General features: G+C 54.6%; 2 protein-coding genes and 2 non-coding genes across 10 annotated transcripts; 2 read left to right on the forward strand and 2 right to left on the reverse strand.

Moving 5' to 3' along the window:
• The first annotated feature begins 23 nt into the window (after positions 1–23).
• Gamt (guanidinoacetate N-methyltransferase) lies at positions 24–2,840 on the forward strand. Of its 4 annotated transcripts, NM_012793.3 has the most exons (6): positions 41–288; positions 1,111–1,256; positions 1,362–1,425; positions 1,798–1,865; positions 1,998–2,108; positions 2,484–2,840. In NM_012793.3, the coding sequence occupies exons 1-6, from the start codon at positions 108–110 to the stop codon at positions 2,622–2,624; spliced, it is 711 nt and encodes a 236-aa protein (NP_036925.2). In that variant the 5' UTR covers positions 41–107; the 3' UTR covers positions 2,625–2,840. The 4 variants fall into 4 exon arrangements, with proteins under 4 accessions (XP_038934381.1, XP_063119080.1, NP_036925.2 ...); XM_063263010.1 differs by lacking the exon at positions 2,484–2,840 and having other exon boundaries at positions 30–288; positions 1,998–2,477; NM_001402213.1 differs by lacking the exon at positions 1,798–1,865.
• Positions 2,841–3,982: 1,142 nt separating this feature from the next.
• Ndufs7 (NADH:ubiquinone oxidoreductase core subunit S7) lies at positions 3,983–11,619 on the reverse strand. Of its 4 annotated transcripts, none has more exons than XM_006240972.5 (9): positions 11,518–11,619; positions 11,233–11,412; positions 8,286–8,322; positions 7,591–7,656; positions 7,073–7,196; positions 5,777–5,956; positions 5,660–5,706; positions 4,765–4,853; positions 3,983–4,139 (listed from the first exon to the last, which is right to left on the reverse strand). In XM_006240972.5, exons 2-9 carry the CDS (start codon positions 11,246–11,248, stop codon positions 4,042–4,044), a joined length of 657 nt encoding a protein of 218 aa, XP_006241034.1. In that variant the 5' UTR covers positions 11,249–11,412; positions 11,518–11,619; the 3' UTR covers positions 3,983–4,041. The 4 variants fall into 4 exon arrangements, with proteins under 4 accessions (XP_006241034.1, XP_038935332.1, NP_001008525.1 ...); XM_039079404.1 differs by having other exon boundaries at positions 7,591–7,680; positions 11,518–11,562; NM_001008525.1 differs by lacking the exon at positions 11,518–11,619 and having other exon boundaries at positions 11,233–11,255.
• Trnan-guu8 (transfer RNA asparagine (anticodon GUU) 8) lies at positions 11,490–11,563 on the reverse strand. Its single transcript has one exon. It is a non-coding gene; the product is annotated as a tRNA-Asn (tRNA).
• A 66-nt stretch (positions 11,620–11,685) lies between the features above and the next one.
• Positions 11,686–11,758, forward strand: Trnaf-gaa3 (transfer RNA phenylalanine (anticodon GAA) 3). The gene has a single exon. It is a non-coding gene; the product is annotated as a tRNA-Phe (tRNA).
• The last annotated feature ends 3,153 nt before the right edge of the window (positions 11,759–14,911 follow it).

A 14,911-nucleotide genomic window follows, 5' to 3' on the forward strand; every position in this document is an offset into this window, starting at 1 on the left:
CAGTGCAAGGCTAAACTCCTCTTTGCAGAGGCGCCGCCCCACCCCGCCTCCTCCAGCCTGGTGGTTCCGCAGCCGTACTCTCCTGGCCTGGTGTGCACAGCCTCACCATGAGTTCTTCTGCAGCCAGCCCGCTTTTCGCGCCTGGCGAGGACTGCGGCCCCGCGTGGCGCGCGGCCCCCGCGGCCTATGATACGTCTGACACGCACCTGCAGATCCTGGGCAAGCCAGTAATGGAGCGTTGGGAGACCCCCTACATGCATTCGCTGGCGGCTGCTGCTGCCTCCAGAGGTACTCTGCCCAGAAGAAACGGAGGCTACAGTTTAGGAGTGTAGGAGTTCCCATGCATGCTGCATGCCTCAGTTTCCTTACCTGAGGCACTGAGCTGCCTTGGGGTTACCTTGGCAGGGAAGGGAAGAGTGTTGGCAAAATGTAGACGCAGGCAAGAGAAGCCGGCTCCGAACTAGAACTTCCTCTCCTGGGGAAAAAGACTTCTACTTCCCGGAGCTGGGTTGGAGGGTGGATCTTCGGACCACAGCCTCGAGTGGAGCTTAGAGACAGAGTGGAGGGGCGTGGGACTTGTGCGGGTCGGGAACCTCCGAGTTTCCCCAGGCTGTTGCTAAGAATAGCTTGGGAAAACGGAGCAGAGAGGCAGCTGTCCGGTGCTATGGCCCTGAACTTCTGGACGAGGGGTGGTGTCTGGGACACCCCAGCCTCAAACAGGTCAATAGCCAAAGGGCTTCAAAGTTCACCCGGAGCACATGAGGACCTGGTATCAAGTGCGGAATGAAACATGGAGGGGTTACAGGTGTCGGGCCTCAGAACCAGGCTTGGCCCTTTCTAACCCCACAGTAGGGCCATAGCACAAATAGCGTGGGTGGGCATGGGCTCAGAGTCCAGGGATCCCTGGGGCCAAGCCCAAAAGCAGTGGCCAGTCCCTAGGCTCCCAGGCTCGCCGCTCTGATTGGCAGCTGGCCAGGGCCCACACTCTCTGTGCTACTTTGTTCTGTCCACCCACTGCTGGCTGGCTGTCCTTGAGGCATGTGTGAGCCAGGCCTCCCATCCAAGTCCCCCTCCCCCACCCATGCCAGCTGTAGTGTTTTGTCCTCCTAGGGGGCCGGGTCCTGGAAGTGGGCTTTGGGATGGCCATTGCAGCCTCCAGGGTGCAGCAGGCCCCCATAAAGGAACACTGGATTATTGAATGCAACGATGGGGTCTTCCAGCGTCTACAAAACTGGGCCCTGAAGCAGCCACATAAGGTACCTTCTGTCACTGGAGTACAGGCTGGGAGTAACCCCCCGGGACTGGGAGATCATGGGGGTCCAATGTGACCCCTAACCTCTCTTGTCCCTCTCCTCTCCAAGGTTGTTCCCTTGAAAGGCCTGTGGGAGGAGGTGGCACCTACACTGCCTGATGGTCACTTTGATGGTGAGGGCACTTTGGGAGCCTGGCAAGGGGGTTGGCCTCTGGGTACTGCTTGGCAGCCTCTTGGGCTATCATACCCTCCTTAGCTCAGTGGAGCTTGCCGTCAAGAATGAGGACCAGAGTTTGATCCCCAGGATGCATGTGGTGTAAGGAGAGAATGGGTGCTCATAAGTTGTCCCCTACCCCAACAAATGCACCTCCAATGTGCACTGGGGACATAGCCTCCGGGAAAAGGCTCCATGAACTGGCTAGCAGAGGTGCTAAGGGCAGCTGGGCGGGCTGGGCAGTTTGGCCTCCAAGGCCATGGGATAGGTGGGATGAAGCTTGGGCAAGGCTGTGCCAGCCCTGACTGGCAGGCCTGTGTTCACGCTGCAGGGATTCTATACGACACATATCCACTGTCTGAAGAGACCTGGCACACTCACCAGTTCAACTTTATTAAGGTGGGACTGCAGGGCCGGGGACCGAGGGCCTTGGACGGTCAGGTGGGCAGGGTGTGATATCTACAGACCAGCAGCTCTCTGCTCATGGTCCCTCCACCCCTTCTTGTCCATGCCCTTTCTCTCTCTCTGCAGACTCATGCTTTCCGTTTGCTGAAGCCTGGGGGTATCCTCACTTACTGCAACCTCACGTCCTGGGGGGAACTCATGAAGTCCAAGTACACAGACATCACTGCCATGTTTGAGGTACGCTGCCTGATAGCAAGTGGGGGCTCCGACCCAAAAGCCAGGCAGTGGCCCGGCAAGTGTGGTGTTGAGACCCATGACATGGGGGAGAGGTCCAGTCAGGGCTTCTCTGCAGCCCAACCTACTGCTCTCTGCCTGTGGGGCGGTGCCTGAGAGATGCCCTCCAGGGCCATCAGGACAGCTTCCCTTCAGCGCATGAGGCAGCTCTTGGCACAGAAAACTCCTCTTGCTCGAGAGGCCTACAGCAGGCCTGTGCAAGGATGCTGGTCTGAGACACAGCTGAGGTCATCAGGAAACTGTTGCCTGCATAGAATTCACACTCACACTAGGCCCTGTCCCGCATCATCAGTGGTGACCTGTGACCCCTCCCTACAGGAGACTCAGGTGCCTGCACTGCTGGAAGCTGGCTTCCAGAGAGAAAACATCTGTACAGAGGTGATGGCGCTGGTGCCCCCAGCCGACTGCCGCTACTATGCCTTCCCTCAGATGATCACACCCCTGGTCACCAAGCACTGAGCGGCTGGCCCAGGGCTACAAGGAGAATATGTCCTCCTCAGTGCCTTTGTAGCTGGAGTGTGGGCTCCAGCCTCTCCACTATCCCTGCAGTGTGACATCCTAACCTCTGCCTGGTACGGCCATCTCCCCAGAGCTCAGGAGTAAAATAAATGCTACCAAGACTAGTAGTGGGTTGGCTGGCGGTGAGCCGGAGGTGAGGCCCGCATCTGGTTCAGAGCCTGCCTCTCCCTGCCTCCATAGATGTGGCTATTCCATCACTGGTGCTCAGTGCCCCGACCCACCCAGACATGACCAATCAACCATTGTCTGTTTTCAACAGTGGCCCAGGAAGAGCCTGGGGTCTCACCAGGGTCAGGGTAGGGAGAGCCTCCACGGGTCCCAGCCCAGCACACAGCAAGTCATGCAACCCTCATGGCACAGCCCTACTCTGAACATCTCTGGTACCAAATCTGCTGATTGGGTCCACACTGTGGGGTTCACCCTGCAGCCCACCCCTACATGACCCTTGGAGGGTCTGCCCAACTCTTCACTTCAGGCTGTTGTCCTGTCGCCAGCCAGCTCCTGGAGACCTCTGCTCGCACCCAGCCCTCTGCCAGGGAAACCCTCCCTACAGCTTCCCACAGACTCTCCCTGGCAGGAAGGCTGGCTAGGGTCAGCATTCAAGGCGGGGAGCACTGTTCTCTTGGCCTGGAGAACCTCCACATAAACAGGTTTGTCTTAAAGCTGCCTTGGAATAGGATATGGTGAGGCACCTGTGACCCCCTACACTCGGGAGGCAGAGGCAGGCAGTCTGGGGTTCCAGGTCAGCCAGGGCTACACAGAGAAACCCCATCTCAAAAGACAAAGGCTCCTCTTGACTGGGCAGCCTCACCTGACCCTCTCACCCAAGTCCTGGGTGTGCCACCCCAGTCCAGCAACAGACAATGCTGGCTCCCAGACCCATCCCTGTCCCAGTGGGTCCTTTGAGAGCCACAGAATGGAAATCTGCAGGACAGGAAGGCTGAGCCATGAAACAAACTCTAGGCTGACGCTCTGCAGAGGGCACTCTGCTGGGTCTCCTCCTCCTCCTCCTCCCAGGAGTTGACAGCTCCCGAAGGGCAGCTGGCCAGAAACGTGTCTTCTACTCGAGAGGAGACCTATTCTCCTTCCTTACTCAGAGGTGGGCAGTGACTGGTCTGAGCTGCACAGTGGGCAGAGGCCACAAGGCTCAGATGTGAGTGGACAAGTCGCAGAGTGAGGGGGCCACAGCCTGTTGCACACAGCTAGGCCCTCAGGGCCCGGAGTCTTCACAGAGGGTGCAGAACCGCGCCTCATCTGCCACCTGCGTGCTGGGCCAGAGTCCACACAGAGCACACAACTGGATCAGGGCGGGTTTATTCACAGGGATTCTGGGATCCTCACGTTCGGCTTGGCAGCTCTACCTGCGGTACCAGATCTTCAGCTTCTGTTCGCGTTTGATCTTCCGCTGCAGCTGCAAGATGCCGTAGAGCAGCGCCTCGGCCGTGGGCGGGCAGCCTAGGGGCACACACAGTTGACACCCTACCATCTGCCTCCACCAGCCCACATGGAGGACTCTCGGGGTACCCCGGGGTTGGCTTCAAAGGGACAAGGGTCCTTGTGCCAGGCCTTTTGACACCCACTCCATCCCTGAGCTACCCATGGCTCCACAGGGAAAAGGGCCAAGTTGTGACCCTGGTGAACTGCCTGGTCCTCAGGAACACTCACAAAAGTGGGACCATTTGGTCGGGGAGATGGGCTCGGGCCAAGGGCCAGGAGGCAGCTTGAGATTCCAGGTCTCAGAATGCCAGACGCCTCCGGACTGCACCCTGGACCCTCCCTCCCTATCCAACTGTCCCCTGCTGCCCAGCAGTCTGCTGACAGAGAGCCTTACAGGGCAGGGACCACACAGGTAAGACAGACAGAACCTCTAAAAGACCCTGCAGCGCAGCTAAGCTGAGGCCCATGCAGGGCGGCAGAGGAAGGGGAGAATACCCTTGGGGACAGTGGGACAAAGGACGAGGCACGGTCCATCTGGCTCTCTGCTCTGTAGGACACAGGAGACATCAAGGTCTCCTACCCAGGCTGGCCCTGCAGCTTGGAGACGATGTCTGGTGTGACAGGGCAGGGCGGCTGATCTCACCTGGCACATAGATGTCCACTGGCACAATTCGGTCACAGCCACGAACAACCGAGTAGGAGTAGTGGTAGTAGCCACCGCCATTGGCACAGCTGGGGAGAGGGTGGTGAGGCAGTTCAGATGCATGGCCACCAGGCCAGCCCACACCCAACACCCTGGCACTGGCTGAGGTAAAGGGATTTCCAGAACCTTCACAGAACATGCTGGGTTCGAGGAACCACTGCTAACCTCACAGAAAAGTGCACTCAACCAAAGTGGTTCTGATGTCAGACCTGGGGTGGAACTGTGGAATCTAAGGTGGCCTCGCAAAGAGCTGGGATGGAACCAGCCTGTCTCCTGAGGGTGACAGGAGTGCAGTATGGTACGGGTTACTTTGTGCTGGGGATGGACCCCAGGGCCCTGCACGCTGGGTGAGCCTGATAGCCCCAACCACTGTCCGCTTCTCCTTCGCTTTGAGACGTGTCTCGCTGCTATGCATTCAAGATGACCTTGACCTCACAGGGATCTGACTAACTCTGCCTCCGAGAGAGCTGGCCACCATACCCAGGTTTGTTTTGTAAAGATTGGATTGTCAGGCGCTACTGTCACAGGCAGTTGTGGGCCTCTGTGTGGGCGCCAAGGTTCAGGGTGGTTCCCAAGCGGCTGGACTGATGTACAGAGCACAGAAGGAGGGCACTCGCCTGGCGGCACAGGGACCTGGGCTCCATGCCTGCATTTACTAACCAATGAGCAACTTACAGCTGCTGAAGAGACTGAGGAGAGGGAGATGAGGGGTTGGAGGAAGAGCCTTGGGCTGCCTGGAGCCTTTCCTGTCTACAGAGGAGAGCTGAGAGGAAGGTGACAGCTGGGGACCCTGGGGGTGGGCCCAGCTCCCTTCGGCAGCTGAGCACACACTCACCTCCCCATGGACACCACATACCGGGGTTCGGGCATCTGGTCGTACACCTACAAGACACACAGGTCAGATGCCTACAGGTGGCGAGGCAGCAGAAGGGGCCAAGGGGACCAGAAGTACCTTGCGGAGTGCTGGAGCCATCTTGTTAGTGAGCGTGCCAGCTACGATCATCACGTCAGCCTGGCGCGGGCTGGCACGGAACACCACACCAAAGCGGTCCATGTCATAGCGCGGGGCGGCCATGTGCATCATCTCCACGGCACAGCACGCCAAGCCGAAGGTCATAGGCCACAGGGAGCTCTGCAGGACACCGACAATCAGCCATGTCCAGGCCTGTCCCTCCACCTCACCAGGGCAGTGACATTGAGGCCTTGTAAGCACCTGAGGCTAGTGGCTGCCCTATGTCCAGGACTCCAAGTAGCACCCAGGCCTAGCTGCTGCTCTGGCCATCATGAATAACCCCGCTGATGTCTTTGGACTGGCTCAACTGTCCCTCAGGAATCTCCTGGGACTGACTGGCCGCCCTCAATGTCTCTGTCCTCTATGCTTAAGCTCCTCATGGATCCAGACAGCCCTGTACCTGCGTCTGGTCCCAGCAGTGGGCGCCCTGTCCTGGCAGCTTCAGGCTCCAGCAGGGTACCCACTAGAAAGAGCCCTGGCACAGCACCGGAGGGCAGGGCAGGCCATGCCTGTCAATGGGCACTGAGGCATGGGAGCCAAGCACAGCTGCCCAGCGACTGTGAAGTAGACATCAGAATGCACATGACAGAGCATAAGGTGTAAGGACAACTGAGGACAGACGGAGAGGGAGGTCACTCATGTGCGTTGCAGAGGACCCACAGCTCGCCTGACTCTGCCATGAGAGGAATTTTTTTTTTCTTTTTTCTTTTTTTTCCCCAGAGCTGGGGACCGAACCCAGGGCCTTGCGCTCGCTAGGCAAGCGCTCTACCGCTGAGCTAAATCCCCAACCCGAGAGGAATTTTTAAAGCCGGGCACAGTGGCTGCTTTCATCTCAGCAGGCAGGCAGGGCTCTGTACAAAGCCAGACTGACTGACACAGGAAGTTCCGAGGCAGTCAGGGCTATGCAGAGACCCTGTCTCAAAAAACAGATCCACTGCAGAACAATGAATGAATAAAAGGGGCATTTTTATCAGCAGCTGAGACGGCGCAATGAGCACAGGTAGTTGCCACCGAGCCTGACAACCTGAGTTGCATCCTGGAACCAAGTGGTGGAAGGAGAGGGTTGAATCCTGCAAGTTATCCCTGACCTCTACACCCATGCTATGGTGCATAAACAGGCAGATGCACATGCGCACTTTGCTGAAGGGTCCAGGTCACCCTGAGTGGAGGTTGGAGGAGCAGGCAGGCCCTTAGAAGGGAGCCCTGAGGAGGGTCAAGTCTGACAGGAGGACTTACCCGGCGCGCCCAGTTGATGAGGTCATCCAGCTTGGTCACTACATACTCGGCCCGGCTTCTGGGAAGATGGGAGGGCTTAGGGACCACGGCTCCAGCTCCAGCCTTGGACACGGCAGACTGTGTGCTAAGGGCAAAGAAGGTGGGCATGGGGACAGTTAGTCAGGGGCCCCCAGTGTCCCTGTCCTGGGACCCAGTGGGGAGGGACAGACAGGATCCCAAGGCAGAACCGCACCACCCTGGGAGCCTACAAGGCCCACACTAGCCTGGGCAACAGAGAATGGAGGAGCAGTCACACTAGGGAGGTAAGATCCAAAGCCAGGGCCACATGTTGGGGTGGAGTACAGGCAGCAGTCAAAAATCAGAGCTCAGGGGTTGGGGATTTAGCTCAGTGGTAGAGCGCTTGCCTAGCGAGCACAAGGCCCTGGGTTCGGTCCCCAGCTCCGAAAAATAGAAAAGAAAAAAAAAAAAATCAGAGCTCTAGAAGCCAGCGTGTAGACCCTTCTCAGAGCATGGATTACCTGCTCGGGCTCCCAGTGGCTGCCACACTCTGGTGGGCTCTGCGCAGCTGAGCCACTGTGCCTGTGCTGGAGAAACAAACAGGGGAGACACTGAGAGGCCACCGGGACCCAATCAGCAGTTGCTTGTCACCACCACCATCTCTACCCAACACAGGTGGCTTCCCTGCCCACCCACGGTCTCCTGCTCATCTCCAGGCTGCCCTGCTCTTTCATAGGGACAATGCTGCCACCGTCCTTGATGACAACTCAGACGTAAACAGAGCCTCTTTGCTTCTAAAAACTTCCAACTGGTGAAAAGGTTGTCAAATGTCAAAACGAGGAGCCGCTGGGATGCTGTGCTTCAGCCCAGGAGACAGCTGGAAGCTCCCCTGGGCTGGTGACCTTTGCAGCACTGCCACAGGGCAGCCAGCCTGTGGAGGCCCAGCTGGCAGGCTCACAGAACACCTTGTTGGGACAGGCGGTGCCATTTCCTTCAAGGGCCCCAAGCCTGTGGACGACACTGTCCTGCCTTGGCCATTGCCCTCCCAGACAGACACACCATGTGAGGACCCACTGAACCTACTGTGCAATCCTCACCACGCAGTCCCTTCCCCAGACACTGCTGGTGACCCTCCCAGCTCCAAGCCCTGCAGTTCCAGGCTGTTTGCTGACACCCAGATGGATCTAGCCTTGTGACAAACAGGCCACAAACTCACCGCAGACCCAGGATCCGTACAGAGAGCAAGCCAGGAGCTAGAGAGAAAAGCACAGAGCTCTGAGCTGTGGGCAGCACCAGCTTGGGCCCAGCAGTTTAGTCCCCAGGAGGCGTCCATGTTCCAGTCCCAGCCCTTCCCTGGAGGGTTCCAGCATACCCTCCCTCTCATCCTTTGCTCACATTCTACACCAAGTCGCCTTCCCTTATAAGTCACTCTCCCTCTGCCTCCCATCTCTCACTTCTCCACCCAGGACCCCAATCAGCTGCTCCTGAACAACCTGCACACAGCAGGCCCTTTCTACACAGCAGGGCTCAACCTAAGGGGATTTTTCAGAAGGAAAAACCTGGAAGCAGGAAGAGAGACATGGCAGGCAGCTTTGAGACCAGGATGGAGCCATGCCCTACACTACTTACACCCCCATGTGTTGGAACCTTCATCCTCGTACCTCAGAATGCAACTGCATGCCTGAGTGTCACCCCAGCACGTCAGAATGGAATGTGACTGTATGCACGAGCCTCTCCAGAGGTGAAAAGGCTATGATGAGGTCACTGAGATGTGCCAGAGGTAGTGGGACGGCTAGTCTTTGTTAGGGAGGATGTGAGCCAGGTCTGAAGATGTGCCACTGTCTGTCTTCCTAGCACTTCCGAGGTTGAGGCAGGGTGATGCAAGTCCTACAACAGCCTGGCTTACACTGGAACGGCTTCCAGAAAAACCCCGAACAGCATTGAAAAACACAAAAATAAACAAAGCCAACCCTGGGTAGGGTATGTAGAGATAAATAGGAGGTCAGCCTCATGGGGACAGAGGGGATGACATCTGTGAGCTCACCAAACCCCAGCCCAGTGACTCTCTGACCTTGGACTCCAAAATTCCAGGAGTACAGGATAAATTTCTATCATCTGGGGCTGGGCTGGCCTTGAATCCCAGCACTCAGGAAGCAGAGCAAGGTAGAGCTCTGTGAGTTCCGGTCAGCCAGAGCTACATAGCAAGATCCTTTCTTGGAAGGAAAAAGTGGAAGGGGGTCTCATCTGGGACTGCTCCTCCATTACAGAAAGGTGGGACTGGGAGAGGTACACCCACCAAGACATGGGGGTTATCCTGCCTTCGACACTGGGGGCTGTGTTGATGGCTGCTTTCCACATTCCTTCTTTAACCTCAGCCCTCCTCATTCTGACTTCAGCCTTGCTCAGGGCTACTGCTTCCCAAGGTCACGACTGCTTGGACCAAAGACAGACTCCTGTAGACTCTAGACTTTCTGCCTGAGTGGTACACACCAGGCCCTGGTCTTCCCCATCTGAAAACTCAAAGCTTTGGATAAACTTACAGCAAAGTAAATGTACTACTAAGTGGTTGGAGGGGCCAGCAGCAGGCTTTTGTTTTAACTGGCACAGGGTCTCTCTATGTTGCCCTAGCTGCCTCTGAACTCTGACCTCAGGATAGCCTCTTGAGCAGCTAGGACTGCATGAAGGCACATCAGGCCTGGCTCGGACAAGACTTAGGTGCTGTCATGCTAAGAATGAAATGTGGGGCCTTGAACACATTCAGTGAGTGCCTTAATTATGGATCACATCTCCAGGCCCCTCCTCTTCCTGCCTTTTAAAATGGTCTTACTATGTATCCTTGGTTAGCCTAGAACTCACAAAAACCCCAAATTCCCATTTTCTGAAGCAAGGATCCAGTATAGCCCAAGCTAGGTTCATCCTGCCTCAGCCTCCCATGGATTGGGATCACAGCTGTACCTCACAATGGCTTACAGCAAACATCATCTTTGTTGCCTCTAAGGTGTTAGTTTCTCCTTCAAATTGGACTATAGTAAGGTCTATTAACTGTCACCGGCAAGCTCACAGCTGAGCCTGAGTGAATTCAGAAACCAGCAGTCAACACCACAAATCCATGCCCTCCACTCTTCAAGGGATCCACATCACAGCTTGGCCAGACACAGCGATAGGGTCTATAACTCGAGAACGGGAGACTGGCAGGAACATTATGACTTATCGGAAGACCCTATCTTTAAAAGAAAATATACTGTTGGGTATAGTAGCATAATCCTGTCATCCTAGTACTTGGGGATAGAGCCTGGAAGATCATGCCTCCAAAGTCAGTCTCCAATACATGAGATTCTGTCTCAAAAATAGGCATCTGAGGCTGGAGTTCTGTTGGCAGAGTCCTTGCCTAGCATGCACCATGTCCTTAGGTTCCATCCCTGGGGCTGTGTGAATGGACATGGTGGTGCACTCCTGTCATCTCAGCACTAGTGGTGAAGGCAGGTCACCATCAAGCTTTCAAAATCACTCTCAGTATACAGTGAGTTTGAGGCCAACCTGTGATTCATCAGACACTGTTTCAAAGCAGCAGCAAAACACACATGGAGTGTTCTGCCTGAGTTCTCCCATTTCTTATGTTAACAGTGCTACCCGCTAGGCGATGCTTAGCAACTGTCGCTCAAGTCTACCAAATTGCATTGGCGTTTAATCCCTGTTCGTAAAGAGGAAGACACCATAACTTCGGCAGGGAAATTGAGGCATCTGCTCTAATTGCCCTAGCTGTCCAGGGCGGTGATGAAGGTGAAAGAGCCACAGGGTGAGTGCCCTGAGTGTCCTGGGCCTCTTCCCGTCCCACTGTCTGAGCTTCAGGGTCATTAGCTGGGCTCCTGCAATCAGTCTCCTGAGATTGAGAGATATACAGGCCTCAGCGTCCACAACTACAATCTGCTGCAGTAATGGGAGGCCTGGAACTTGCTAGGTAGACCAGACATAACTGTGTGAAGTGGATTCAAACACACTTCGGCCCAATCCTAGATCCCGACACTATCGCGGGCTGGGTTCTGACCTATAGGTCTCTCTGCGATCCCAACGCCTGTCAATACCGGGCTTGGGCTCCAAGGTCCCCGAAGCCCAGCTCGAGGCCCAGGACTGCGCCACTACCCCGATCTCAGATCTTCACTCACCCGCCAGCGCCGCCATCTTGGCCTCGGCCTTCAGACAACCTCTGCGGTCCGTCTTCCAAAGAGTTCCGGTTCTGGTCCAACGCCCAAATAGACACCAGCGGAAACCGGAACCACAAACTGAGCGGTTCCGACCCGCTTTTTTCCTGTGATCGCGCCCGAGCAGTGTACACAACCGTCCTCCTGTGACAAACAGGAAACAGACAAAAGAAAAAACTTCTATTTTACTCAAATTAGGGGACAAAAAGGCGAATCATAGTCGTCCCTGGGTGGGCTCGAACCACCAACCTTTCGGTTAACAGCCGAACGCGCTAACCGATTGCGCCACAGAGACGACATTGTGAAGCTTTCTATAGTATAAACCTACGAGGTTTAACTCATGAAGTGTGAAGTGCGCTTGCGCACAGGAGCAATGGCACGGGGCGGAGACCGAGCAGTGCTGACGTCCTTCACGCAGCCGAAATAGCTCAGTTGGGAGAGCGTTAGACTGAAGATCTAAAGGTCCCTGGTTCGATCCCGGGTTTCGGCAGAGGTTTTTATCCCATCGACCAATGTCTCCTTTTTTTGAGATTTTGATTCGTTTTGACCCACAGTGTTGAATTCCTCCAATCCAATGTTGAACTTTTAAGTTCTGTTCAGACGTTAGCAACCAGTCCTATATTCTTTGACTGGTAGGGCTAAAGCCATTACTGATAATGAAATATAAAAATATCACGGTAAATTGTTACACATCTGTCAGTCTAGCACTCCAGAGAAGCAGGCACTCCAGAGAAGCAGGAGGATGTATACCAGATTACGTTCTTTCTCTCAAAAAACCAATATTAGTATCGTTATTGATATTGATGTTGTTAAATAACACTTTTTAAATCCTCAGCAGTTAAGAGCATTCAATTCCCAGCATCCCATAATCTTCTAAAACTCCAATTCCAGGGTCTCTGATGCCTCTTCTGACCTCTCCAGGCACCAGACATGCATGCAGTCAAAACGTCCACACATACGAAACAAAACAAAACAAAACAAAACAAAAAAAGCAAATTGAATCAAATCTAGGAGGTTTGTGAGCACTTTCTCCTATCATGCAGAGGACCCTGGTTCCACCCTGGCACCACATAAGCAGGGCACGTGTGGCATGTCTGTCATCCTATCACTGGGGAGGTTGAGGCAGTAGAGCTAGGAGTCCTTGGCCAGTCGAGGCCAGCCACGGTAATGATAATGATGATGATGGTGGTGGTGATGGTGACGATGATGGTGGTGATGATATGATGATGATGGCTAGAACTATGGTTCCGTGGGTAAAAGCAGTCGGCTGCCAGATCTACTGCCTGAGCTAGATCTCTAGATCCCACAAGGTGGCAGGAGAGACCTAACTGGGAAAGTTGTTCCAGGCATGAGTACAACTGGCTCAGGCTTTGCATTTGCATGAGCGCTCGAGCATGCACACATGTGCGCGTGCACACTGCACACGCGCGCGCACACACACACACACACACACACACGCTATCCCTGCCTCTCAGCCCCAGAGCTTGGCTTGGCACTAAGGGGCGTAAGAGGGCTGTCATTTGGTAGGAAGTGAGTAACGCCTTGGTTGGAGCCTTATTTTCCGCATTTTTAAACTGAATAGACTCATACGCACTTAGCACACTCTTCCATTAATTTCCCTTTTTGTAAGGATTTATTTATTGTAGGTTGTGTGAGTGTTTCTGTGTGCGCGTGTTTGTGTGCATGTGTGTGTGCATGTGCATGTTACAAGGCTGGGTGTGGTTGGAGAGAGCTGTGGACTTTCAGGATTTTTCCTTTGCTTGCTTTTGAGTCAGAGCTTCACTTTTTAGCCCAGGCTGGCCTTCAGCTCACAGGCCTCTCTCTGGCTTCAATCCTACCCTGCCCATCTAGAGTTTTAGATTTACAGAAAACTTACAAAGATGGTTCAGAGACACCTACGTAGAACACAGCCTGCTGAGCCATATTAGATGTTAAATACTTCATGTGTCTGTGAGATCTGCCGAGGCTGTAGATCATCATTGTACACACTGGTCAGGTGCTCTGTGCTTGAAACACAGCGACCCATCCCCTTCAGTGTGCTGGACCACACTGGACACCCTCTACCCTGGGTTTCCCTCTCTTTCTCCCTGGTGTCCTTGCAATGCTGGCTCCACAAAGGTACTAGTTACTCAGCAGCCTCAGACCTGTGTGAGCAGATCTCTGTGAATTTGAAGCCAACCTGGATTTCATAGACCAGGACAGCCAAAGCTGTGCAGAGACACAGATCTTGTCTCAAATTAGAAACAAAGAGACAGAGTGACTAAGACAGAGTAGATTCAAGGCCACCTTGCGTTACATAGTGTTTGAGACACACTTGGGACTAAACAGTGGGAGAGGCAGTCAGGCAGCTCAGTATATTAGAGACACTTGCCACCAAGCCTGACTACCTATGTTCCAACCCACATAGGCAAAGATGTCCTTCGACCTACACAGACACACACAGACACACAGACACACAGACACACAGACACACAGACACACACACACACACACACACACACACACACACACACACACAGAGCCATTTCTGCTTGCCCTTCTCCCTCACGCACAATAAATGCAGTACATTCTAGAGGAGGATGGGCTATGGCCTGGTTCCCACGTGCCACATGAAGGGTGGACACAAACAAGGTTTTGGTTCATCTCCAGCACTGCCTAAGTCCAGATGAGTCCAGGGCCTTTGGCCTGACGATGTCTTCTGTGCCCAACCTCTGAGGTACTGTCAATTGCCCCCTCATGATCCCCTGATCTGCAGGAACCAACCATGAGTCTGTCACCAGGCTCTGGGCAGCATGCTGTAGCTGTGGCCTTGTAGGATTGATCAGTGTGTCCAGCTGCCTGACAGATGGACAGCAGTCAGGCAGATAGTGTAGTGTCCAGGAAGCCAGAGCTTCAAGGACGGCACAGGAACAGATCAGGAGAGAATGAAAGGGCAGATGGGGCTTCCTCAACAGCCATGGGCAAAAAGGTTGGGGACGATGGGATAGGAAGTGATGAAGATGAAGGGGAAGAGGAAGAAGGAAGAGGAGGGGTAGATGGGGAAGGACACTGCATTGCACGATAAGACAGGCAAGGTGGACTTGGGGTCACTTCCCATTTTCTCAGCATGGCACAGCATCAAAGATATACTTGCTAGCGTGCCAGGCTGTTGGGATCCTTATGTCTCTGCTGACCACCCATTGCTTCTTGAGGGGGACTATGAATCTTTTTACCCTGTGGTGCCAGGGTCTCTGGTGCCTGGAGACAAGGGGTTAAGGTCCCCAAGATACAGGTGGGAAAATACCACTAGATGGCACCAGGGGGCTTAGGCATTGTAGGGAAGGGGTGGGGAATACCAACCTGCAGAAGAGGCCTCAGGCCCATCTCCACAATGAGGGCAGGAGGAGAGGCCTCTTACTGGCTTGCATCCTTGTTGTTGGACAATGCATAATGTCTAGGGAACGTGTCCACTTCAACCAGGGACAATCCGTCATATAGGCTGGCCAGTGATGCCCCTATCATCAACTATAGGGCCTCGGATGGCCCGTAAATGACCCATCTGGTGTCAGGTCTGAGGCCCTGAGCACAGGGCTCATGAATCATGGAGGGTGTGGGAGCACTGACAAGACAGGGGTGAGTGAATCATATCTTGGCCCCTCCAAAG

The sequence above is a fragment of the Rattus norvegicus genome, chromosome 7, assembly GCF_036323735.1.
Source record: "Rattus norvegicus strain BN/NHsdMcwi chromosome 7, GRCr8, whole genome shotgun sequence".
NCBI lineage: Eukaryota > Metazoa > Chordata > Mammalia > Rodentia > Muridae > Rattus > Rattus norvegicus.

Excerpts from the sequence above, each read along its gene's own strand:
- Ndufs7 (XM_039079404.1), bottom strand. Across the intron at positions 7,681-8,285 it reads GTACGGATCCTGGGTCTGCG|TGTCTCCCCTGTTTGTTTCT; the intron begins GTGAGTTTGTGG and ends GTGGCCTCTCAG. Across the intron at positions 4,140-4,764 it reads AGTGGACATCTATGTGCCAG|GCTGCCCGCCCACGGCCGAG; the intron begins GTGAGATCAGCC and ends GTGTGCCCCTAG.
- Gamt (XM_063263010.1), top strand. The coding sequence starts at position 108 with ATGAGTTCTTCTGCAGCCAGCCCGCTTTTCGCGCCTGGCGAGGACTGC. Across the intron at positions 1,257-1,361 it reads CCCTGAAGCAGCCACATAAG|GTTGTTCCCTTGAAAGGCCT; the intron begins GTACCTTCTGTC and ends CTCCTCTCCAAG. Across the intron at positions 1,866-1,997 it reads ACCAGTTCAACTTTATTAAG|ACTCATGCTTTCCGTTTGCT; the intron begins GTGGGACTGCAG and ends CTCTCTCTGCAG.